Source organism: Quercus lobata, chromosome 6 (genome assembly GCF_001633185.2).
Source record: "Quercus lobata isolate SW786 chromosome 6, ValleyOak3.0 Primary Assembly, whole genome shotgun sequence".
In the NCBI taxonomy this organism is placed as follows: domain Eukaryota; kingdom Viridiplantae; phylum Streptophyta; class Magnoliopsida; order Fagales; family Fagaceae; genus Quercus; species Quercus lobata.
In genome coordinates, this window is record NC_044909.1 from 38,154,012 (window position 1) to 38,181,143 (window position 27,132).

The 27,132-nt window shown below is 35.4% G+C and overlaps 1 protein-coding gene and 1 long non-coding RNA gene across 2 annotated transcripts; both read left to right on the plus strand.

The window, feature by feature from the left end:
- Positions 1–6,400: 6,400 nt before the first annotated feature.
- On the plus strand, positions 6,401–9,327 carry LOC115995363. Its single transcript, XR_004093337.1, has 2 exons — positions 6,401–6,514; positions 7,876–9,327. It is a non-coding gene; the product is annotated as an uncharacterized LOC115995363 (long non-coding RNA).
- A 3,262-nt stretch (positions 9,328–12,589) lies between these two features.
- LOC115995362 (agamous-like MADS-box protein AGL62) lies at positions 12,590–15,273 on the plus strand. The gene has a single exon (XM_031119891.1). The coding sequence runs from the start codon at positions 14,111–14,113 to the stop codon at positions 14,708–14,710; it is 600 nt and encodes a 199-aa protein (XP_030975751.1). The 5' UTR covers positions 12,590–14,110; the 3' UTR covers positions 14,711–15,273.
- Positions 15,274–27,132: the final 11,859 nt, after the last annotated feature.

Here is a 27,132-nt window from a genome sequence, read left to right on the forward strand (position 1 = left end):
TATTCGAGGGGCGTCTTCACGAGGCTCCTTTAATCTCAGGGTTGCAGACGGCATTGGAAATCGAGCCAGAGACATTTTGTCTGTAGCGTTCCTTGGGACGCTGCGTGAATTAAATGCCATCACCTCATCTTTTAAATAAATAGGATAGAAGGTTGCTTTACTTTCACACGAATTCTTTAGTCTCCCCTCTTAGTACATCATGTTTGAGGCGAGGATTGGGGCAAAGGAGCTCTCTCCGCCACGAAAGCGTCGTGTCTTCCTGCGACTCCAGATAGTGAGGTGCGGGCCAGGGAGGCGTAGACTCAAGAGAATATTTCAGTTCGAGAGAGGGGAAAGGATGTTTCTCCCTCTTTTAGTCAAAATCCGAAACAGGTTCTGGTCATGCCAGATTTTTGGTATGCCTGAAGAAGGAATTTCCGCCATCAGCGCCGTCTGCCTTGTAGCAGGCAAATTTCTGCGGGGGCTTCCCAACTTCCGGCTCCCTGCATCTTTTCCGTAGATGGTGTTAGCCTGAGGTCAGGTTCTTTGGCTGCCTGAGTTATGGGCATGTAGAAGCGTCGAGGAATAGTTTCCTTAGACGACATCTTGGAACAGTAGCCAACCTCTCCTCTGAGATATCTCTTCGGCACCATCTTCACTCTTTTGTACTTTTCTTTTGCTTACGCAGTTAACTCTAATGTAAGCTGGTTTCAGCTTTTATTGTACACTGTACTGTTCTTTTGTCTTAATAAAAGATGTGTTTATTTCTTTATACATACTTTTTTTTTTGCAACTACCACTTTGGGTCTGAATATTAAGTCTAAGCCTGCCTTTAACAATATTCTGGACGAAAGAACACTTTAATACAAACCCTTATTAGTTTAAACTCGCAAATATTATCAAGTATAACAATGGCAATCCTCAATAGATTGAATTCATGGAACTAACCGAGATAGCTGCTGAGCGCTGCGTGATGCACACTAGACGAATATCCGAGAGGGCAGCCGAGCAGCGATGGATTTGGATCGTGCCCTTGGGGTAACATACTGTGCCGTATCGTATTAGCCCCTTTGGCACTGGGGATCTGAGGGTAGACCGGGGAACCCGTGCAATTAAAGATTGACCCAACTGTTAACGAGAAGTTCTCTTCGGATGGATTTTGAGGTTTATATGCCATAGTAGTTTCTTTCTCTTTTTTTTTTAGTTGGTTTCCCCATAGGCTTGAGTCCGTGGACCATGCGAGGCCTTGGTTCTGTCCAAAACTTGTGGTCTTTTTTATGTACTTGGTTTCCCCATAGGCTTGAGTCCGTGGACCATGCAAGGCCTTGGTTCTGTCCAAAACTTATGATCTTTTAATGTACTTGGTTTCCCCATAGGCTTGAGTCCGAGGACCATGCAAGGCCTTGGTTCTGTCCAAAACTTATGATCTTTTAATGTACTTGGTTTCCCCATAGGCTTGAGTCCGAGGACCATGCAAGGCCTTGGTTCTGTCCAAAACTTATGATCTTTTAATGTACTTGGTTTCCCCATAGGCTTGAGTCCGAGGACCATGCAAGGCCTTGGTTCTGTCCAAAACTTATGATCTTTTAATGTACTTGGTTTCCCCATAGGCTTGAGTCCGAGGACCATGCAAGGCCTTGGTTCTGTCCAAAACTTATATCTTTTATGTACTTGGTTTCCCCATAGGCTTGAGTCCGACCATGCAACTTATGATCAATGTACTTGGTTCCCATAGGCTTGAGTCTTTGGTTCTGTCCAAACTTATGATCTTTTATGTAGGTTTTGACCATGCAAGGCCTTGGTCCCTTATGATCTTCTTGTTTCCCCATAGGCTTGAGTCCGAGGACCATGCAAGGCCTTGGTTCTGTCCAAAACTTATGATCTTTTATGTACTTGGTTTCCCCATAGGCTTGAGTCCGAGGACCATGCAAGGCCTTGGTTCTGTCCAAAACTTATGATCTTTTTATGTACTTGGTTTCCCCATAGGCTTGAGTCCGAGGACCATGCAAGGCCTTGGTTCTGTCCAAAACTTATGATCTTTTTTGTACTTGGTTTCCCCATAGGCTTGAGTCCGTGGACCATGCAAGGCCTTGGTTCTGTCCAAAACTTATGATTTTTTAATGTACTTGGTTTCCCCATAGGCTTGAGTCCGAGGACCATGCAAGGCCTTGGTTCTGTCCAAAACTTATGATCTTTTTATGTACTTGGTTTCCCCATAGGCTTGAGTCCGAGGACCATGCAAGGCCTTGGTTCTGTCCAAAACTTATGATCCTTTTATGTACTTGGTTTCCCCACAGGCTTGAGTCCGAGGACCATGCAAGGCCTTGGTTCTGTCCAAAACTTATGATCTTTTTATGTACTTGGTTTTCCCATAGGCTTGAGTCCGAGGACCATGCAAGGCCTTGGTTCTGTCCAAAACTTACGATCTTTTTATTTGTTTTATTTTTCAACCACCAGCCCCTACACCAAGGCGGGGACAGTTGGCCTGGGGCTGGAAGCCCCTAGAGACGCCCGTGCCCTTAGCACTGCGAGGCGTAGCCCCTAGCAGAAGTTTACGTCGGAGCAACAACTATATGTCGCCGGAGACGGAGGAGATCCCAGAAATTTCTGCTTGCCAATGAGTTGATTCCACCGCCACCTGCGCCAACGCGCAAGCTTTCCCACAAACGGGGCCAATTGTAAGGACACGATTCTCTGGCGGCCCAATAAGGATGTTGGGCTCGCGCATGGAAGATCCCTCACAATATAATTTGTAGAGAGTGGGCTTAAAAAGCTAGCCGCTGGTCGCGGGGCGATGTCCGATCCTGGTTTTAGAGGAATTCAGGTAGAAAAAGGTGTTGGGCCTGAACATTTAAGCCCTAAGACGTCGCACCATATGGGATGGGACTCCTCGGAGTTGATCCGAGGACCATTGAGGCCTAACCCCGGTTATCCAAAGACGAACTTTCTTCAGTGAAGTCCGGTGTTGTTGAGATGTTCTCTCCCATGTGATCCTCCTTTTTCGGAGGTGGGATGGGATCCCCTTTAGATTTACTTGCTTTCTTCTTTTATACTCGTCTGTGTTAATTGTCCTTCGTCCACGTGTAGGGTCAATCTTTACAAGACTGATATTTGTCCCATCAGTCTAATCCCAGAATTGTTGGGTATGGTTGATAAGGCTGCAGAGTACTGCTCTGTCATGTGTTGGGTCTTATCTGGAAGGGTAGTAAGGATAACTTCCCCAAGATATTTTGGATCTCCTTACAAATTCGTCCCTATACCAGTTTTACCCCTTTATTTCGGTGGGATTCAGGATCTGCCGAGGACCAAACTGTCCTCGGCTGCCTTCCAAAATTGTTTTGTGCTCTGTATTGTAGAGCTTGGGCCACAGCTCTCCTCGGACTGGGCCTTCGGATTTTCCAGGAGCAATCGGGCTTGGTCCTTAAATTATTGGGCCCCACACTGTGGTAACCTATAACATATTACAAAATATTAATTTTCATATTAATAGCATAGAGCTTATTTCTAATACTTCCCTTACACATGCCTGTCAAGTGAATTGCAGCGAAAAAATTCGTTATCACCCTTTAGTAGAAATTAATATAGAATGTTAATTCTTCCTTTAATTCATAATACTCAAAGTCTTAGGGTCTGTTTGGATTGAACTTATTGTTGTTGAAACTGAAAACTGAAAACACTGTAGCAAAATAATTTTTAAATGTGTAAATAGTACCGTGGGACCCATTTTTAATATTTTTTTATGAATAAAGTGGCTATGGGTCCCATAAACAGTACTGCTACAGTACCGCTACAGTACCACTACAGTGTTATTTGTCCCCTCTTTCTGCAAAACACGTGAAATGAAAAAAAAAAAAAAAAAAAAAAAGGAACGCAGACGCCAGACGCAAGTTTCAGCCGAATCCAAACGGCACCTTAATCTTCTTTGTTGGTCTAGAAAAAAAAAATTTTAAATCATTTAATATTTTTTTCAATAAAAATGTTTTAGTTCTCAAGAGTCAAGACAATTGTCCTTAATTTTTATTCAAATATAACTAATAAAAAGGAGGATATTGATTTTTCCTAGACAATAATAGCTGAGTTCATCAGATGGTCTCTGGCTTCTGGTTGAGACCTGGTCTCTTCTCTTGTGCTTGGTCTTCGACTAAGACAAACACAACAGAGGAGAAAGTACTGAGGTCAAAGAGGCGCGGTCTTCAATTTAAAATGAAAAAACTGTGATCTATAAACTTTGTCATTGCATATCTTTTACGCTTTAATACAAGTTGCAAGATATTTCATCAATAAATATGCAAGTTGCAAGCTAAACAAATGGACTGCTTATTATTCCCTTGTCGACATACATGAGAGATTTGGAGTTTGGACTCTTCTAACATCCAAAGAGGAGAAAGTACTAGAGGTCAAGGAGTGCGGTTCCTTGCACCATCTTGTCGGTCTGTCTTGTTTGGTCGGTTGATATGTAGGCTAAGGTTTCAATAAATCAAACTGAACCACAGAAACAGTATTTGGCTATTTATCAAACTTGTAACGTGACAATGTTTGAAAGATGCACGTAGTACAAGTTTCTATTTTTGTTTGTATCTAGTTTTTTCTAAGCATTTTTTTTTTTTTTATATTTTTTTATTATATGGTATTGCTAATTGTATTTTTCATTAAATAGTCTTTGAATCCAATGAAGTTGACTGAGTGATTAGACACTAAGTGGCTGCATTTTAAAAAAACTCTTTCGGCCAACAATTCACCTTTGCCCACCCGTTGTAATAGTGATAAGTCCCAATTTTTTTTTTTTTTTTTTTTTTGAGAAATTAGTGCTTAGGCTTTTGATTGAAAGCTTTAGGAATATACTGGGTCAAAGACCATACAAAAAAAAAAAAAAAAAATTCTTTGGTCCTAAATTTTGGGGATACACTAAGTCAATGACCAAAAAATAAAATAAATAAAAAATCTTTGATCCTAAATTTTAGAAAATCTGAGTTTCGCCCAGTCACGGGTTTCATAATAAATTGGAATGGACTAGACTGAAGAGACCAAATAGGAGACATATATAGTTAGTTTTTAATATAACTAAATAAATAAATAAATATATATATATATATATATATATTTATATATATTTTAAACCCGAGTCCCTGAAAAACTCTCACTCTGTATCTAACTCAGACTCTCTCTCACTGTCCCTCCCCTGCCATGGCTCACACAGTGTTAGGAGCTTTGCTAGTTGCTGATGATGGCATGAGGAAGTGGAGTGCTTGGACAACATCAGGCCAGTCACATGGCTCAATGTTTTCTCAAGACACCAATGGCTCCTCATGCCTATCTAACGAAGCTCCTAAGTGCTCTTTGAGGGGGACAAGCCCAGCCCCCTTGCTGGGATCAGTTTGATGAGCATGATGAGGGGCAGCATGTGGAGGCACCTTGCTCCACATGATGCCCCAAGGCCATGGCAGAGGAGGGCCATGGTGGGCAGCAACGGTTTGTTGATGATGGGCAGCAGCAGGTGGTGCTGACCCTAAGTGGTAGTGCATGGCAGGATGGCTTGGCTATGGGTTGCTTCGTATGTGGGCTTGGTGGCTTGTGTGCAAGGCAGTGCTGGGCTGCTGATGGTAATGCTATGTTGTGCAAGGCATTGGGCTGGTTGGTGCTGGCTGAATGTATGGATTGATGTGTGTGGGCTGATGGCAGTTACTTAGTGTGCTGCTGATGGACATGATATACTGTGGGCTGTGATGCTGATAGAAAAGGCTTGGATAGAGGGCCAAGGCTTCTAAAACGTGATGGGCATCACGTGTGGGCTGCTAGAACATGGGCAAAAGACCCATGATGAGATGCTGAGTGTGGGCTGGCATGTGCTGTGTGTGCAGCAGCAGTTGGTGGCAGTTACCAACGTTTCCTAGCATTGTGGGTGCTTCAGATGTGCAGTGCAAAGGCTGGAAACGTGCAAGGCAGCAGCAGTAAAGGTGTCCTAAGTCAGACTACATGTGGCAGCAAGTCCAGGAATAGGGGCAGTTACTTGGTAGTAACTGCCATGGCAGTTTATTCTGTATATTATCCTAGGCTGTTGGGGTTGTCAACAGTAAGAGAGTGTATTGTTTTGCTTTGGGAAATTCGTGTGGATTCTCAGGCTTCCTTTGTACTTGATATTAAGTGATGAAGGTTGGGGTTGGTGCCCTGTAAATACTGTGTGTGCTGTGTGTGTGTGCATTCTCTTTATAATTCTGTTCATAGTGTTCCTACAGTGCGTGTGTGTGGTGTGTTGGCTGAGACTAAGTCAGGGGGCTTAGTGCCATCACAGGCAGAAAATTTGAAACGAAAATTTAACCCTGTGACACACAGGTAGGTACTCTCTCTCTATCTCTCTCTATTTCTTTTCTGTAAAAATAAGAAATTTCAAAAACCTATTTGATAACCTTAGCTTTCATTATAGTCTTTCGTTTGGATGCGTTGGGCGTCTCCCTCGTTTGCTTTCTCCTTAATAATGATGGGTCATGACAACAACAACAACAACAATGGTTCCGCTTTCGCTTTTCTCCAATCTCATGTAAGCTTTACACTGCTCACAACGTACATTGTATACGGCTATTTCGTGACTATTCTTGATTAATTTATTTATTATACATATTATATTATTGATGTTTTTTCCTATATGACATTCAAGTCAATTAGAACCATTTCAAGGTTAGAAAAGATATGGGGTCTAATCTAATTCTAATTTCTAAGCAATAATGGAAAGAAGAACTAAACACAGTTATCGTTGAGACAATGTTTAATTTAATCGTAATTACTGCCTAACAATTAATTTTGCTGTTGTGTTGCATTTCCTAATGCGAAATGGCATTGGGAATAGTAGGTGAATCGCGAGAGTGTACTTGACATACTGACTTCGGAAAAAAAAATTAGCCTATAGACAGATGCTAATGGTTAAAAAATCTTCCATTTGTTTCTTTTGAATTATTTTTTTTGATGAATTGTTACAACAAGTGGAGGAAAGGGTATTTGAATTTTGAAACCGTAGTTCTCCTTATAAAGCTCTTGGAGTTTCTTTTGAATTCTAAGTATTAGAATTCCAATGGCTAGCACGACCGGCTGGAGTCAGCCTCATGAAGTGGAGTTACTACTTTGAATCTTCCCTTTCCCTTCCCCCTTCTCTTGGGGCCAAAACTCATTGAAAATAAAGTATCAAAGGAAGTTGCATTTTTGGGTAAAGAAAAAATTGATCAGGCACCAAATATGTAAATTTATGTGTGATACATTAGTGTTCTGTTCTAAAATTTTCCTTAAATAAATAAGACCAGTATCGGTGCCATTTATATAGCCGTGGTATGTGATTTATTGTTTTAAATTGGAACAAATTGCTTCATGTTTCTACTTTATCAATAAAACCGCATGGTAAGCCAATTTATCATATGTGGTACTGGTTTTTAGTAAGAGAGGTGTCCTCAAGGCATACATTAGGAATACATTTTATTGTTGCTTGATTGCTAGGATGACAAAAAGTATGCCTTCTCTTTTTGAAATTATTTTAATAATCACAAATATGAAACATGTAAAATTTTTCATAGTTTATATTGTGATTTTAATTTTAAATATGTGTCACTGTGCTATTTGTGATTCATACAACATCAGATTTTCTGCTTTGTATACCACACCAAAATTAATACAATCCCTATAATGCATCTGAGGTTAAGAGAGATAGATGACAGTTGTCTTAAGTTATTTTATATCAGAAGCCTTTAACCATTTGAACATTTAAGTAAAAGTATGAAAGCATAAATCCCCTAAAGTCCAGGTAAAAATAAACTATATCCTCCGACATCCTTTGAGACTTGTTAAATCTCCATAAATGGTAAAAATTAGATTTCAGGTTACAAAAATTAATTGCCTGTGCATATGTGCTTGTAGGAAGTTCCAGTTTAGAGGAGGACTTGATATTTCCTAGAGGAAACATGGTTTGCCAATTAGTGATGGTGATACTTTTATTTGTCTTGTAAAGTTGCTGAAGCTGGATATAGTACATACTGCACAGTTGAGTCCCTTTGATTGTGTGCATATTCTGTCATGTGCACATACACATGCATTCAACTTGTCTCTGTGTTTGCACGTTGTTCACTGCTATGAAGTTGGTTCTTTCAGTTGATATTAGTTTCAGTCATTAGTATAACCATGAGGTGGCTTTAATAAAGCAGAGCATAATTTGTCTGCCATATTATTCATTAACTTTCCGAAATGCCTTCCAATTCTCTAATTATCAGTTCTTATATCTTCACTTACATTTAAATATGGCTATGATGAAAATTTTGTAAAATTAAAAAAATCTGTATGAGATAAATATATAAACCATTTATCTTCTTAATATCTTAAAATATGTGTTATTGCAGCTAATAGTAATGTTATGTCTCAAGTTTTCCCATAGCGGTCATATTAAAATATGGATGACAAGTGTAATTCCTTTGGGCTTTCCTTGATCTCTGTCTCTCTCTCATGCACATCTTGACCTGAAAGTTTAAGAAGCAATATGTTATACTTACAGAGTATAGATTAAACTTAAAATAATAAACCGGCGGGGTGGGGTGGTCGTAACACTATTTTTCTTTGATCACAATGCCCTGTGCAAATTACTAAAAGAATGAATTATATGTATACCATATATAAACATGTGGGCAAACCTTGCTTAACTAAAACCAGTTTGTAAAGCTGCGTATATGAAGAATTGGCAATGCTCGAGTTCTTGATGTGCGCTTTTTCTTGCGTACTAATTGGATCTAGGTGTTAGAAGTTTATGACACCTTGTGGATCATCTAGTTCTAAAAAAATGACATCTTGAGGAAGGTGAAGGCAAGAACACTTTTAGAACTAGATATTCATATTGAATCCAGAAGTGTTTGGCCTACAAAATTGTTCATTGTCATAGAGAATTATGAGATGCCAAGTACTGCTTTTTCTTATTGATTTATCATAACTAGAAATTTTCATAAAGGTTTTCAAACCCCAAAGTGTATTAGAATAAATATTACTGCTAATTATCATGTGAATTTGTCATCATAGCGATTTACATGTAATTGTAGTAGAGATTTCAAACCCCAATTGAAGCCTTTTTTTTTTCCTCCTTTTTAGGTGGGCTTAACATAATTGCTCATGGTTGGGTATTTCATGGTAAGTCCTTGCCAGATATTATTAATTTTTCCCAGCAATGCACTTCTCAGTGAAATCATTGTTCTTTTGCAGCCCTTATGACGTAGGAAAAATTAGAGAAATATGTCTAGTAGTGCTTGTGGTAGGTTAAGGTTTAGGTGGATTTGTGGATTTTGGGATGTAGAATCTTTTTATTGGATTTATGGTTTAAAAGAGAAGAAGTAGATTTCTTTTCTTTTCTTTTTTTTAATATGTGAACAGTATTATGAACTATACCTATGAACTATAACCTGTAAACAGTAACCAAGAGAGAGAAAAGAACCCTAAGGTCAATGTGCCTCACTACTCAAAACATTCAATTTATTAATGAACTCCCCATATCCTTTGAATACATTGAGCACAACCATATATCTATAAAGACTCTTTCTTGTACTAGTAGTATTTGGACTCCTACTAGTATTAGGACTACTAAACTAAAACCTAATAAAATACTAACTTGGACCCAAAGAAAATAAAACCTTAGATACTTTAGGATCTCTTCAAGTTAAAAGATTCTAGACTCAAATAGATTACCAAACTTGCAAGAATTTCGGAAATGACATATTTGCCCCTGAATATAAAATTGCCCATAACAAATAAAAAACTGTTTTGAACCTAAAAGACTCATTCTTAGACCATGAAAACCACACAAATTTTACTTCAATTGGACTTCACACGTGGACCCCATAAAATAATTCTTGAATAGGTGAATTTGCAATGTGATAGCAAAGCACTCTTCCATGGATGCATCACCTTATATCAACATTTTGTTTCTGTTGGCTTTTAACAATTCTGAAGATATGATGGGAATAAAGTATTAAGGGTGACCAGTTACCTGAGTTACTTTTAAATTGTATTGCCTTTTGTTTTCTGTGCTACTATCAGATTGATTGAGGGATGATTGTTATCTTTGAGCGCAAGATTCAGGGCAAGTTTCCATAAATAAAAAAAATTAAAAATTAAAAAAAAAAAAAAAGATTCAGGACAAGATTGTCAGAAAAATTTGAAAGTCTTTGGCATTGTGACATTGTCTTAAGTAGGTGAGTTCTTTTGCCTTTCCATCATGATGATGATTGTAAGGGTATAGCATACTTTTTCTTCACAATCTTGTGTGAATGTGTGCATAAGCATTCGTGTGTGTGTGCTTGCTTAGTATTTTTATGATCTTGCACCATTTGCTATCCCTTTTTTTTTTTTTTTTTTAATTTTTTAATTTTTAAATCAATTCTGTCATGAATAACTAATCTAAGAATAAGGGTTCCCTTTCTATGTTAGGGTACGAGTGGCCCATGGTCTTGTAAGTTTTAGGTTTTAAGTTAATAAAGATTGTGTATGTGCTGAGTCTAGCAGTAATACATGGCTTCTCAAATTTGTAGAAGATATTTTTCTTTGCATTGGTTAATGTTTATAAAGATAAAATAGATCTGTACAACCAATAATGTTTGCTTGGTAGAAGTTATCTATATGTGGCCAAGTCACATTTGGTCCACTCAGCTTAGCTTCGATAAAATCCTAATGTCGTATATTTCAGGTTAAGATTGAGCAAGTAGTTGTTGAATCTATCATCTCCAACTTAGGCCACCATTGGCTTCTCAAATTTGTAGAAGATATTTTTCTTTGCATTGATTAATGATTATAAAGATAAAATAGATCTGTACAGCCAATAATGTTTGCTTAGTAGAAGTTATCTATATGTGGCCAAGTCACATTTGGTCCACTCAGCTTAGCTTCGATAAAAGCCTAATGTTGTATATTTCAGGTTAAGATTGAGCAAGTAGTTGTTGAATCTGTCATATCCAACTTAGGCCATCATTTAGATTATACATTCCTAGGGGCATCCTTATTGAAAGTGTTTAAAAAGTTAATCAACAAATTCCTGTTTTTAATTTCTTTTTTCTTTTGGGGTGGGGGAGTGAACTATGGGTAATGTAGAATATTCAGAATTTCAGTATGCCTTTTGGATTTCTGGTTTATGGACAAAATTCTATATTGAATCATTTTCTAGCTTTGGGGTCCATCCCTTCTCCTTCCCCCCCCAACAACCCCCCCCCCCCCAAAACAACCCTACAAAAGGTATCTTATGACCCCACCCTATCATCGTAGCATGTGGGACCCACACATGTTGCGAGAGAGAAGTTTAATAAGACCCATCTCATAAGATGCTTTTTCCAAGTAAGGGAAGTTATTTGTAATCTTCAAAAATTAGTTTCATGGGTATGCGGACCGTCTTAATAAGATACTTTTTCCAACCTAGAGTGTTCCCCTGCTTTATTTAAATAAGGAAGGTTTTCCCAAGTAAGGAAAGTTGTTTGTAATATTTGAAAATTAGATTCATGTGTTTGTAGATTGTCTCATAAGATACTTATCCAACCCCATAGTGGACCCCACTCCCTCTATATTTAAATAAGGAAATAAGGAAGGTTTTTCCAAGTAAGGAAAGTTGTTTGAAATATTTGAAAATTAGATTCATGTGTTTGTGTAGACCATATCATAAGGTACTTTTCCAACCCCACAATGGACCCCACTCCCTCTTCATTTAAATAAGGAAGGTTTTTCCAAGTAAGGAAAGTTCTTTGTGATATTTGAAAATTAGATACAATATTAAACCCGGACTGGACATTGACCCGGTCTATGAACTGGATCACTGGTTCAACCAATGGGTCATCGATCAAATCGTAGGGTCAAATAAAAAAATTTTAAAATTAAATGTATATAAAATTAAGTTTGAGAAATCATAACCTAAGTATGTAAATAAAAAAAAAAAAAAAAAAAAAGGCATATGCCATTTCATACTATCAAAAAAAAAAAAAATTAGTGTAAGATCAATTGTTGATTGTGTCGTAGGGTCTAACATTTGAACTGTTATAGACGCTACAAATATTCCATTTCATAAATTATAGTAATAAACAACAAACATACATAGAAAGCAGTAAGTAAGAACTAACAATTACAATTTAGTGATTTACAATCATTAATTTTATTCATAGAAAGGTTAATATAATAAAAAAAAAATTCTTATAGACTTATAGTTTTAATTTATATTTGTCAGTAAAGTTAAGGTCAGCTAAAGCCTAAAGCAATAAACAAATTCAAAGCAACAAAATAGTCAAAACTCAAAGACGAAACAATTGTCACAGTATCACACACTCACATTGTACACAACAAAAAAAATCAAGCAAAAGATGCTTAAACTTAAAAGCAATCAACAAATAAAGTATAAAAAAAAAAAAAACCTAAACGAAAAAAGATAATTGGTGGCATAGATTCATATGGTCATATTTACATGCTAATTGGTGGCTAAGTACATTTATTTAGACTTCAAAGCACACAAAATTGATGCATAGTAAGATCCCGTAGCTGTAGGTTTGGAGAATTGTGAAAACTGAAAAGCAATGGTGCATGTACAAACTACAAAGTACAAATCCACAGGGAACAATGTTTTTTTTTTTGGATTTTTTAGGTTTTCTCTTGTTTAAATTACCATATTATTACACATTTAAACAATAAAAGAGTAAAAAAAGTAGACCTATTAATGTAATTTTACACAATTCACAAACTCGGCTAGGTTAATAAAACCCAACTAGGTCACACGGATTGCTCAAACCCACCGGGTTGCACTAGTTTTGACCGGGGTATGTACTGTTCTGATCCAATTGATCACCCAGCCCAGTCTATGTGCTGGGTCACCGGTCTGATTGGCTGGGTCAGGCCGGGTTTAATAACACTCATACATGTGTTTGTAGACCATCTCATAAGATACTTTACCAACCCCACAGTGGACCCCACTCCCTCTTCATTTAAATATTGAAGGTTTTCCAAGTAAGGAAAGTTGTTTGTAATATTCAAAAAATTAGTTTCATGTGTTTGGAGACCATCTCATAAGATACTTTTTCCAACCCCAATGGTCCTCTTTTCCCTCTTCATTTAAATAAGGAAGGTATTTCCAAGTAAGGAAAGTTATTTGTAATCCTCACAAAATCAGTTTCATGTGTTGCAGACCTTCAGAATTGGGTGTGAATGCTGCTTGATTGACAAGAAACCTGACTTGGTGCTTCTATATCACAATCTCATGGCAAAAAATGTTCTCAGTGCCTGGGCTTTCCTGTCAAGTACCTGAATATAGTAACGTCGAAACAAATCTATATATACTAACATCAAAATAAACCAACGTAATTCTCAATGGCTAGGCTCATAATAAGATAACTATTTTCTTTAAGGGATTTCTCAAGTTTGGTTGCTTAGGAGTATGGAGCATTAGGTGCTGTGTATGGACTGTAGTAATGTCTGTGTTTTGGGTCTAAAATGATGTCAGCCACATCAGTCGAGTCTTTCTATAGTAATAACTATTTTATGTTCTAATTTATGAACTTTTTGTCTTTCCAAAAACCTGATGCATTAAAGAATTTCCCAAGTCGGGCTTGCTCAGGAGCATTAAATTAGTGTGTATGAACTGTTGTCACGGTTGTGTTTTGGGTCCTAGTGTGAGTTGGGCTACATTGGTACCGTCTTCCTACAATAATAACTAATTTAAATTATAATTTATGCACCATTTATCTTTCTAAAAACATTCAGACTATTCAAATGAAGTGACATTAAATTGGAATTACTCAACTCTTTAGATATCTTTGGTAGTCTTATCCTGGAATTAACTCCCTTTTCTGTTCAAATTACTCTTAGTCAAATGTACTTTTAGTACTCCGATTAAGAACTTATGTTACGATATTTGAAATTTACATTATTTGTCCTCAAAAATGATAAGATTTTCTTGAGAATCACAAAGGTTCTATATGGAAAGAAATGGGGACCACCTGTCAGAAAATTGAATAGATTTGAGAGTTGGTTTCGGCATTAAAGCCCTATAAAACGCGGTGTCTCTCCAAGGTATTTCTCAAGCTTCTATACTTATCCAAAAAAAATTAAGTATTTTGCAAGCTTCTCATAGTTCTATTAAGTGCAGGAAGAGAGCATGGGGCACAAAAAGACTCAAACAAAGATGATTCAAGGAGAAGATGAAAAGCGAATGTTGTTGTCAAAACAACGATCTGGCCTCTTCAAGAAGGCCAGTGAACTTTGTACCCTGTGTGCCATTGAGACAGCCTTTGTCATCTTTTCCCCTGATGGCAAGGCCTTCTCCTACAGTATCCCCTCTGCTGATGTTGCAGCGAACAGGCTTGGCCAGCCTGATGCTTGTACAATTCAGGAAGCAGAGGCTCACCATGAGAGAGTTCTATGCGAGCTGCGCAAGAAGTATTCTGATCTGGCTTCTCAACTGGACACTGAAAAGAAGCGGGGGGAGAAACTGAAGCAGATTATGAATGAAACCTCAGGGTGCTCCAGCTGGTTCAGTACTCCGTCTAGTGAACTCAGCTATGAGGAGCTGCTGATTCGGCAGGCAGCAATGGAGGATCTTAAGGGGAAGCTAACCAAGGGAATAGAGGAGAGGCTTGCCCAGACTTCTGCTTCATCTGCAGCCATCAACACTGCTGGAGCTACTGATCCCCTGGGTACTGATGCATCTGGGGGTAATTCTTCTCTTGATCCTCACGGCCGTATTGTAGGCCATTAATCATGGTGATTCTGAATAAGGTGATGGAAGAGAGTTTGACTGGACTGTTTTTTTGTTTTAGGCTTTTTCATATTTATTTAATATCGTCAAGTCACTCTCTTTCTGTCTCAGATGCTTTTTGCTTTGACAGCTGGATACTCTGTATTCAAATTCTGTTTTAAGTTATAATCTTGTTTTTGTTGAAGAATATGTTGTGAGAAAAATAGATGCTAGTTATGGAGGCATTAGGCAATGACATCATGCTATGTTAGCATTTTTAACTGGACTTTGCTTTTTCTTTCCCTTTGGTTTGTTCCTTTTGTGCTTCTCAAGTGGTTAGTAAGATCTCTTGAGATTGGACCACTCTTGTCAAGGAGGTCATATCTTATGTGATTGTCCCATAAGATATTATTCCCTTATCAAGGCACCTAAGTACTCTATTTGAGGCTTTATATGGTTCTCATTTCTATTGAAAGGAAAGATGGGTGTAAGACCCTATTAGGTACTGTGATGAAATTATTATGTTCAGGAATCAAGTAAAATTGCTGAATGAAGGTTAGTAATATAGTTTCTAGGTTGTGTGAAGGCAATTCAATATATAATGAAGCAGTTGAGATGCAAAAATTATGAACTATTTGTATTTCTTGGAAAGTCTATGTTATCTTGTACTTTTTAGGATATATGCAATTGGATGCGTTTTACTGATTGTTTACTTGCTGAGATGTGTTTTATTGATTGTTCATTTGCTGAAAATACAGTACAAAAAGATGGGGATTTTTTTTAATAAAAAAAATTTCGCGTGTAGGACCCCACCAAAATAGCTTAAAAAGTAGAAACTAAAATGGCTAGATTTTTTTGGGTTTGCCAAATGAATAATTATTCAGTACTTTGGGAGTCTTTCCTCTCATATAGTTGGTTCTATTAATTAAATTTATGGTGGAATTTACCATTCATGTGAAATGAGTGAGTAGAACGTCTTTGTTTTCTCTGAGAGGGGTAGTTTTGTTAGAATTGGTAGGAGTAAAATGAAACTCTTAGAAAGTAGCAAAAAAATTGAAACTAACATTTATATTGATATGTAGAATTGAAACCGTGTTTCTAAGACCTGATTTATAAATAACATGAATACTATTGATTTCTTTGCCTTAAAGATATCCAATCTGATAATACTTTTGAATTTTGGTTGCTTTAGAGATATTATGTATAATATCCAAAGTTTCAAACTGATATGTAAAATTGAAATCGTGTTTCTAAAACACAATTTTTGTATAACGTAAATAGTATTGAATTTTTGTCATGGAGATAAGATTTGAATGTTTGATATCCAAATTGATATGTTGAATTGAATATGGTTATTAACGAGATGGCAAACGCAAGATAAACCAAAAGGCAGCATCCTCAAACAAAAATATATTAAGCAATATTTTGTTAGAAATGTAAGGCTCTTCTATAATTGGGTATGGCATCTAGAATGACTAGAATCATTTATTTCAAAGGTTTTATATTAGAAACTATTTGTGAGAAAGCAACGGTCATAGGAGAGCACATAGTTCTTGGATTTGTGGCATACAGGAGGCAGTAGTGAAAGGTGAATCTCCATATATTTTTCCGACTTTGAACTCTACAAGTGTGTTGTTCCATGGTAAAACATTTTAATTCAGGAAGCCAAGGAATACACTATTTTATTCGGTCACTTATTCCATTTTGAAACTGTAATTGTGATTTTTTGCCCAAAAACATTGAACCAAATGGGCACTTAAACTCTTGTTTGGATTGAGGGGGAAAGGAGGGGGAGTGGAGGAGAGTAGAGTAGAGTTGGCTGAAAATAGACTAATTTTGGGCTAATTCTACTCTACTCTACTCTACTCTCCCTCCCTCCCCTTCAATCCAAACAAACCATTAAGGTTTGGATATCCCCTAGTAAAAAAAAAAAAAAAAATCAAAAGTATTCATGTTATACATAAATCATGTCTTAGAAACAAGATTTCAATTCTACATATCTATTTGAATATCAAACATCTACATATCTGTTTGGATATCAGGCATCACAATTTTTGTATGAAATGAATAGTATTGAATTTTTTGTCTTATAGATATTCAAACTAATTATACTTTTGAATTTTTTGCTTTAGAGATATCCTATCCAAAACTTACAGGTTTGAATGTTTGATATCCAAATTGATATGTTAAATTGAAATCATGTTTCTATTACATGGTTTTTATATAACATGAATACTATTGAGTTTTTGTCATAAAGATAAAAGTTTAGATGTTTGATATCCAAACTGATATGTTGAATTGAGTTGTTTTGCATATGATGATTGCTGTTGGTTTCATTACATTGTGTCAATATGTACCTTTTCTTTTTTGATTCAGTTTGTGACATTTGGAGCTACATTCAGATCTCTAGACTATGAACTCTTACAAAAGTTGCTGTAGTTTGATGTTGATAGTGATGTCTTTGGTCTTCCATTGAATGCAACTTGTTCATCAATTTAGACAATGCATATATTCTTCGATCCTGACATTCTACTTTGAATTGACTAAATGAGTGTGGCAAGGATTGGAGGATCATGTCCACTTGAGATTCTAGAGCACTTCTTTTTGTTATGTTTTTTGTACCTCCTCTTTTGAGGTAATGTGCAAAACAACAATGCAAAAGAATTGTATATAGTTAGTTAGGCAACGTTTGAAACAATAAAGGAAACTAACATCTCGAGTTTCAGAAACTCGAGATTTATATTAGAAAAACCCCACATAGATCTCGAGTCTTTAAGACTCGAGTTTCATGCGAAAAAAATTACACCTATAGTGGCGTTTTTAAGCCTTTCAGTGACGTTTTAAATCCCTATAGCGGCGTTTTTCTGGAAATTTTTTTTTCTTAAGTACAGATTTATGGAGTTCTAATGTGGCGTTTTTAAGCCCTATAGTGACGTTTTTAAGCCCTATAGCGGCGTTTTTATTCAATTTATGGAAATCAAGTCTTTAAAACTCGATTTTCAGCTTAATTTTTTTCCACTTTAAACTAATCCACTTACAAATCGAGACTTAAAAAGTCGATTTTTATGTTGGAACTCGAGTTTTAGACACTCGAGATGCTAGTTTTCAACATTGTTTGGAAACGTGACATTTAACTAAATTTTTTAATATTTATTGTTATTTAGAAAAAAAATTCTCCTCTTTTCCTTTGGCCCCTTTTTATGCTCGCAATGGGAGTAATCCTCTCTCTAATTCTCACTAGAAATTGAAATTGGTCCTGAGATTCATGGTCCCTAATTGAGATTAAAATGCTCTTGAGAAGTTTGGAGTGTTTACTTGGGTTAATCTCTTTCCAAGGTGCCACGTTGCTCTATGGCGGAGATTCTTTCTTTTAAGTGTAATGTCTCTACAAAACCAAGTTGTCATGTCATGGAAAGGTTGAGCTGCCTCGTTAGTAATGTACTCATCAACAAAGGGTAAAAGAATATGCTGCATACAGCTTGTTAGGAAATTTAGACCTCGATTGATAGAATTAACAAGTTTTAAACCCAAATTGTTAATTAGATTTATTATGAATAAATCTTGATAAAACAAACTAACATCAATATTATGTCAATATCATGCACGACGGAATGGTAAATAAGACAAAATATGATGACCTAGGAAAACTAATGAAACAAACTAGTTTCATAGTAAAAAACTTGGGGAAAAACCTTCCCGAAAAGCAATCTACTATAGTAAAGAGAAGTTTTAGATCTAGTACAAAACTTTTTATCCCTAGACTTTACAATCCTCATAGATGAACTTATAATAGAAACCTTCTACTGCTTCAAAACTTCTGAATTCTTCAATATATGAACGCCATCCTTTTGCACGAATCCCAGTATGTAACTGACCAATGATGCGCGGCTCCCAGTACATGATTGACCAATGATGCACGGCTTCTAGTACGTGACTAACTCACCAACTTGAAAAAGATGTTGGCTGCAAAGTTCTTCACTTCATTAACAATGAAGATCAAGAAGCACTTAGTTACAAAACTCTAAGGCGTATAAACATAGCAGCTTCTTGAATAGAAAAAAGATGAACTAGGGTATATGTCTCTAGTTCACAATATGCTTGTGAAAAACTTTTGCATTGAGTTGCATCATCTGTGACGGCCCTTAAAACAATCCTTATATATGTTTAGGATTGTGAGAAAAGAAAACTCAAACATCTATTCACGGATTGGAGTGAAATTAGCTTTGAAAAACTGAATTTCATAAACCTCAATAAATACCTTATCTGTTGAGCTAACTGTCGAGTATCGGCCTAAAACAGCTTTTTTAAACCTCGATAGATACTAGTTGTTGAGATTTAAAATCCAGCACTTCTCCACTTGTTTCTTGGACAGACTTGCATGGCTTTAACACTTGATCTTGAAACCTTGTTCCTTGAAGCATTAAACACATCCTAGATCTACCCAATTACAAGTAAAGTGTGTTTTGTCAAATGATTAGCCAATTCTATATAAATACATGTTCCTAACAATGATTCACATATGTCCTAACACAGTGAGTGCAACATGTGCCTTCTCCAACAAAGGACCCTACTTTCCCCATTGTTAAGCATCTTCTATTGTGAATTAAATTATTATTATTCAACTATTTAGTGAGTGAAAAAAAAAATGATCTAACTAAAAATTATTTTAAAAAAGAGACAATTTATCCTCTAACAACCAAGCCTAATACTAGTACTTTAGAGCTAGCAATGGATTCTTAATACAATGGTTAAGATTGACTATATGTATTCTTTTAGTTGTTTTATTTTATCAGAAACTATATGTTTTATTACTTAATTGACATGTTATTGTCTTCCTCTATATTTTCTCATTCCCTAATTTGACTCGACACATTCTTTTCTTATCCACTAAGATTAGGTAGGTATGATCCATTTATAATTAAAAAATGTATAGTAAAATTCTCGTATATTAGAATAAGGTGTAAAATGTGAATTTTCAAAAACTTATGTGGTAATCTTAGCTTTCATTTTACTATTATTTACTATATAATAAAAGTTGGGTCCTAGAAACCAAAAGCCTTGTACCTCAATGGAGTCTGCTATCTGTTTTTAGAAGAACCATGGTTCAAATTTCCCCTCCCCCATTGTATTATCAAATCATAATTTAGCTAAAACTCTATTACCTAATTTTTAAGAAATTAATAGTCTACTTCAACTAAAATTATATTTATCTTATTAATTGTTAGAATAGTTTAATTTAGGTAAAACTCTATATTATCTAAAGTTTCAAGACATTTTAAAATTATACTCCAACTAAAATTCTATTGCCCAAAATTTCAAGAAATTTAAAATAGATTGAATTTAATATTTATTAATATGATAGTTTCGATAATAACTGTAAAAACTCATGCAATGCATGAGAAGTTTAACAAAATATGATTTTTTTTCTCTCTTTTATTTATTTATTTTTTGTCTAAATGTAAGATTTGATAAACTTGGTAGCTATTAATAGTATTTCATTTATTGTCTAAATATGAAATTTATTCATTATGGTAGTTAATAAAGTAATTATGATAGTTATTAATAGTATTTTATTTTAGTTGTGGAAATATTTTAATGGAGAGTTTAATTGTGGAATAAAATTTAAACTCAATTAAAAAATTTATATTAGAAAAATAAGATGTAAAACAGAATTTGTGGGGCAAAATATTATGAGGAAAAGAATTTGGAATGAATGGGTTCACTGTGACCATTAAGGGTAGGTAACCCGTTCTCGGTGTATTTATTTCTATTGCATTCTATCTCATCATATAAACCAAATGTCTTTGGTTTTATATATATTACTACTCAATAGCTTGTGTAATGCATATATAGAAATGGTTAACAAATATGATTTTTTTTTTCTTTTATCTTTGTCTAAATATGAAATTTGATTATTATTGTAATTATTAATAGGCATTTATTAGTCCAAATATAAAATTTGATAATAATGATAACTATTTATAGGTATTTATTAGATTTTTGTTTGTATATTAAATTATCTATTCTACAATTTAAATGAAACATCATCTAAAAATATTCTAATGGAGGGTTTAAATATATGATAGAATTTAAAAGCAATTAAAAAATATATATTAGAATAATAACGTCTAAAATTACGAGACCTCAAAACTTACGTGTCAAAATATTATGAGGTTAATCAAAAGTCATACATTTTCGGTTTTACATATATTACCATTCAGCAACTCATACAATGTACATGAAAGTTTAACATAATATGGTCTTTTTTTTAATTTTTTTTTTCTAAATATAAAAATTAAAAATTTTGGTAGTTATTAAGAGTCATTTATTATGATTATTTTTATATATGAAACTATAAATTATAGTTTTTTTTTAATAAAAAACCATATTTATAGTTTTAAAATTTTATTTTCTTATAATTGTGTTTCTATTTGATACTAATATATAAATTTACATATAGAATATAATTAAAACTCAATTAAAATATATTAGATTTTTAATTAATACGTGCATTAGTCATGCCACTATATATAGGTATTGCTTGCTTTTGAAGCTCAGACAGAGATCAAGAGCTCAAGAGGGAGAATACAAAAAGCTCAAAACTATAACGTGAGAAGTTTTGTGTGTTTCCCTCGTTTGCTTTACAACGACGACGATACAAAACTTTGTTTGTTTTGAATGGTATAGGAACCGACGTAGCAGGAACCATTTGCCTCACGTACCAATGGTTTTGCTTTCTCTTTTCGCCGATTTCATGTAAGCTTTACGTACTCTGCTCACAACGTACATATATTTCATTTTTATTTATGATACATATTAAAAATTTACAGTATATAGTCCAAACTGTTTTTAAGTCAATTAGAACTATTTCAAAGTAAGATAGGGTATGGATTTATTTTATTTTATTTTTGATAATGAAAAGATATGGAATTTAATCTAATGTTTTTGTCACAAAATATTCTTCAGCAGTCTCAAGGTTAAACAGAGTTCGCTTACTGAGTATCGGACTGTCAAACCAAAAGGCATCTGAATCTGAAAGATGACTTCATGAGATTTATTACTGATAAAGGAACATCACATAAAAACAGATGCAGAGAAAGAGAGTTACTCAACGAGATTCATATAAGTCTGAAAAAGCCTATAACATAATTCAGCGAGCCCAACATTCTTCCATTACCTTATGATTAGGGCTACAATACTGCCGTGAGGATCAAGGGAAGAATTACCCCGGCCAGGTCAGTGCTGGGGGGATAAGTAGCTCCATCAGAGTTGGTGGTTGAAGATGAAGCAGAAGTTTGGGCCAGCCTCTCCTTTATTTTCTTGGTTAGCTTCCCCTTAGGATCCTCCATTGCTGCCGGCTGAATCAGCAGCTCATTATAGCTGAGTTCATTAGATGGAGTGTTGAACCAGTTGCGGCACCTGGCGTTTCTTTCACAATCTGCTGGAGTTTCTCCCCTCGCTTCTTTTCAGCTTCCAGTTGAGAAACCAGATCAGAATACTTCGTGCAGCTCACAAAGAACTCTCTCATGGTGTGCCTCCATTTTCCAAATTGTAGAAGCAGCATCAGGGTGGCCTAGCCTGTTCATTACTACATCAGCAGAGGGGTTACCGAAACCAGGGGAGAGGATAACAAGGGCTGTCTCAACAACACACATGGTACAAAGTTCGCTGGCCTTCTTGAAGAGACCAAATTGTCGTTTTTAGATTGATACTAGCCGAGCATCTTTTCCTTGAATTATCTTTGCTGGAGTCTTTTTGCGCCGCATGCTATCTTCTTGTAGTTTGCATAACTATTTGAAGAGTAGTGAGAAGCTCGAGAAATTCTTAGGAGACACACGGGTTTTATAGGGTATGATGCCTTAACCAACTTTCAAATCTATTCAATTTTCAGATTTCTTTCTATATACTACCTCTGTGATAAGAAAATTATGAGATAATCTTCTCTTTCTTGTGGAAAAATAATGAAAATTTCAAATATCATAAGTTCTTAATTGGGATACTAAAACTACATTTGACTATTAGTAATTGGTACAGAAAAGGGAGTTAATTCCAAAATAAAACTACCAAAGATATCTAAAGAGTTGAAAAGGGAGTTAATTCCAGAATTTAAAATAGTTATTACTATAGGGATATTCTACCAATGTGTCCCAATTCACAATAGGACCCAAAACCATGACATCAGTTCCCCCTCCCTTGGGTCCAAAACTCATTGAAAATAAGTATTAAAGGAGGTTGCAATTTGGGTAAAACTTAAATTGGAAGCCAAATATGTACATCTTAATCTATGTGTGATCAAGAGTGTTATGTTATATATATAACATAGATTTTAATTTTTTTTTTCTCATTTTTAAATTGCATTTAGTTAAAAACTAAGTGTATAAATATAATCATGAAACGTTATGGAATGATATTGTATTGTTTGATTAGTCTCACAATATTGAAACAATTCACTTCATGTTTCTACTTTATCAATAAAACCCACAAGGTACTCCAACTCATAGTATGGGGTATTGGTTTTAGTTAGATAGGTGTCCTCAACGCAGAAATTAGGAATTCATTTCGATGTTGCATATATGTTTGAAATGATGACAAAAGGTTTGCCTTGGAATTGGTAATTTCATGCATAACCCTCTTGTTAATATTTCTGTTGGCTTTTAACATTTCTAAAGCAATAATGCGAATAAACTATTAAGAAAGGCAGTTATATGAGTAACATTTTAATTTTATTTCTCTTTGTTTTCTGTGGTGCTATCAGATTGATAGGGCGATACTTGTAATCTTTGAGTGCAAGATTCTCCATTAAACTTGAAACTCTTGGTATTGTCTTAAATAGGCGAGTTCTTCTGTCCCCCAGCAAATGTGTCCAAATCCATCATGATGATGATTGTAAGGGTACAAGTATAACATAATAAAAAACATTTTTTGTCCTCTCGCTGCTCTTCAAATAGTTTTGTTGAGTGCAAGAAGAGAGCAATGGGCGCAAAAGACTCAAGAAAAGATGATTCGAGGAGATGATGCTCAGCCATTTTTGTTCTCAAAACGAAAATCTGGCCTCTTTAAGAAGGCCAACTAATTTTGTACCTTGTGTGCTGTTGAGACTGCCCTTGTTATCTTCTTCCCTGATGGCAAGGCCTTCTTCTTTGGTCACCCCTCTGTTGATTTAGTAATGAAAAGGCTTGGCCACTTAGATGCTTCTACAATTCAGGAAACTAAGGCTCGCCAGGATAGAGTTCTTTGTGACTTGAACAAGAAGTATTCTGATTTGGTTGCTCAATTGGATGCTGAAAAGAAGCAAGGGGAGAAACTCAAGCAGATTATGAAGGAAATCTAGGGGTGCTGCAACTAGTTCAGAAGTCCATCTAATGAACTCAACTATAAGGAGCTGCTCATTATTCAGCAGGTGGCAATGGAGGATCTTAAGGGGAAACTAACCAAGGGAAAAAAGGAGAGGTTGGCCAAGACTTATGCTTCACCTGCAGCCATCAACTCTGTTGGAGATACTAATCCCCCAGGTGCTCACCTGGGGATAGTTCTTTTGATCCTCATGGCACAATTGTAGGCTGTTATGAATTGTATGATGGAAGAGAGTTTGGCTTGGCTGTTTTATGTTATAGGATTTTCAGATTTATTAATATCGTCAAGTCACTCTCTTTCTCTTCATCTGTTTTATGTGATGTTCCTTTTCCAATAATAATAGTCATGATGAAGTAATTTTTTTTAGATGCTTTGGTGTAACTGTCAGATACTCAGTATCGTTACTCTCTTTTAACCTTGGTGATGGCTGAAGAATATCTCATTAAAAAAAAGGATCCTTGTTATGGAAGCATTTGGCAATGACATTATGCTATAATTGCATTTTTAACTAGTCTTTGTATTTATTTATTTATTTATTTATTTTTTAAAGGAGCCTTCATCAAACTGGAAAAAAGAAAAAAAAAAGAAAAAAAAAAGTGTTACAATGCCCCAAATCACAATCACCCATCTCTGTTTGATTCAATTAGGTGTCAAACCCCCAATCTTCGGGCGTCCAAAATACGACAAGAAGCTCTGTTCGATTCATGCTGCATTCTAAACTCTAAAGTCTCATCGCAATCTCAAATATATTTTCCAAGTTGTATCTGATGAAGGAGTTGGTTATTGTGTTTGGTGCATCTGATTTTGTCCTGAGCCAAGTTGTTCCACAGGCAAAGGGTAAACAGAGGCTCTGGTTGTATCTGTTCTTAAATTTTAATGAAATCTTCTGAACTATATATAATTATATATTCTAAATACACAACCAATCATTTTTCTATTTTTGTGTGATAAATGATCCATAAAATGATCCATCCATGGTTAGGGGAGACTTTGTTGAAAACACGTGTTGAGCTACTAGAGTGCTGACACAGACCGTATAACCTTTGATCACCTCTCTCTTTTTCTTTTTTAATAGATACAATAGTATTTCAATTTATGATGTTTGCTTAATGATAATTGCTCTTTATCATCATGTCAAGACACTAATTGGTTGTTGATGTAGGCAGGGTTCGAACATCAAATATCTTATTAAAAAAACAATACATTTACCGATTGATTACTATGACTAAGGTTCCTGCATATAAATTCCTTTTATATATAAAAATAATAATCATTTAAATTTTTGTTATATAAATAATTAGTGCACCATCTATAGATAATTAATAATACTACATGAAAATAAATGCATTTAACCCATTAACACATGACAATTAATTACAACATAAATGCAAAGTTTTGATGAGATGGAAGACTAAATGAAGAGAATTTTCTTTTCTTTTTTCTCCAAGGAATACACCACTTGGCATCACTTTAGACCACTATGACTAATTTTATAAAAACAACCATATGAATTCCTATTATATATTAAAAATAAGAAAGCTTTAGACATAATAAAAATTCACAATATTCCCAAATTAGCCTATCACATCATACATGCATCCAATTAATCTTCCATTTAATGCATTTCAATAGTCGGGGATAAATGTAATTGGGATGAAAGATTAGGATAGAAAAGTGTAATTTGCCTTAAAAATAATTTGGGAAGAAAAGTATATTCCAAAGGAAAAAAGATAAAAGAGAGAAAAGAAAAACATTGGAAGCTTAAAGCGATTATAACTCTTGGCATGTGCGACACCCTATGCTTCCTAAAAATGAAGGAAACATAGACCTAGATTTACTGTGACCTATGTTATGGACTCCTCCTCTTCACCGTGCTCTCTAAATCTATGTGATCTTGTTTTACCCTTTTTTTAACTTTTTTTTTCTTTTATGTTCTCTTCTCTTCTTCGTTATTAGTTTAGTTCTCCTTAGAAATATGAAACCGAAATGAATAAAATGATTCGAGTGTGTGATTGGGTGGGGTAATTATGTAGAGTTTGATTGGTAGTGAGTTTTACTCAATGGGTGCAGAAGTCATGTGTTGTGTATGTGCAAGCATTTTTGATAAAATTCAACACTAACATAAGGCATGTATAAAATTAATATGTTGTAACTTTGAGAGATCAATAGTGCATTTTGATAGTTCAAATACAAGTGAAATCAAAGTGAAAAATTATGGTACCTAAGTGAAAAATTATGTCACAAAGGTTTCTCTGTAGCTAAGAAAGGTGGTCCTCCCCCTTCTCTTAGATAGTAGAATCATGGTACCTTCTTGTAAGGTTTTTTCTCCCCTCTCACAACAACGTTGCGTGTAGGGCTTGTGGTTGCGTGTAGGGCTTGTGGTTTTTTTCTCTTTTCGGGGCTTGGGAGACAGTTTTTTCTCTGTGTCTTTTTTCGCTTATCAAAACTGTGTTGCTTAGAGTTTATTTTTCGTGTTGCTTAGAGTTTAGTTTCTAGGGTCTTTTCATATCCATCATGGAAGAACTTACAAAACATTGGAATTGCTTGTCTTTGTTCGAGAGGGAGGGGGACGATCTATGTGTCAAAAAAGATCGCTGTTCACAGGAGCATGTTATATCAGCTCTATTCCTCACTAAATGGGCACTGAATATGGATGCAATAGCTCGGACTTTCAAGCCGCTATGGAAAGCAGATAACGGCTTTACAGTGAGCAATGAGGGATCTCACAGGGTCCTTTTCGTTTTTGATAATAAGGAGGATGTGGATTGTATCTTGTCCAGTGAGCCATGGAGTTTTGATAAAAGTTTGATAGTTCTTGAAAGATATGACAGAAAAACTCCTCTTGACGATCTAAAACTGGACAAGGCATCCTTTTGGGTTTAAGTGTACAACATCCCAATTGGATACAGAATTAAGTCAGTTGCTGAAGATATATGTGAAGCCAGGTTAATCGGTCCACTGGCGTTGCAGATTGTGAGGGAGGCAATTACATTAGAATGCGAGTTACATTGGATGTTTTCCAACCACTGTGCTGAGGAAGAGTCATTACGTTCGAGGATGGTGGAAAAATATGGATCAATTTCAGGTAT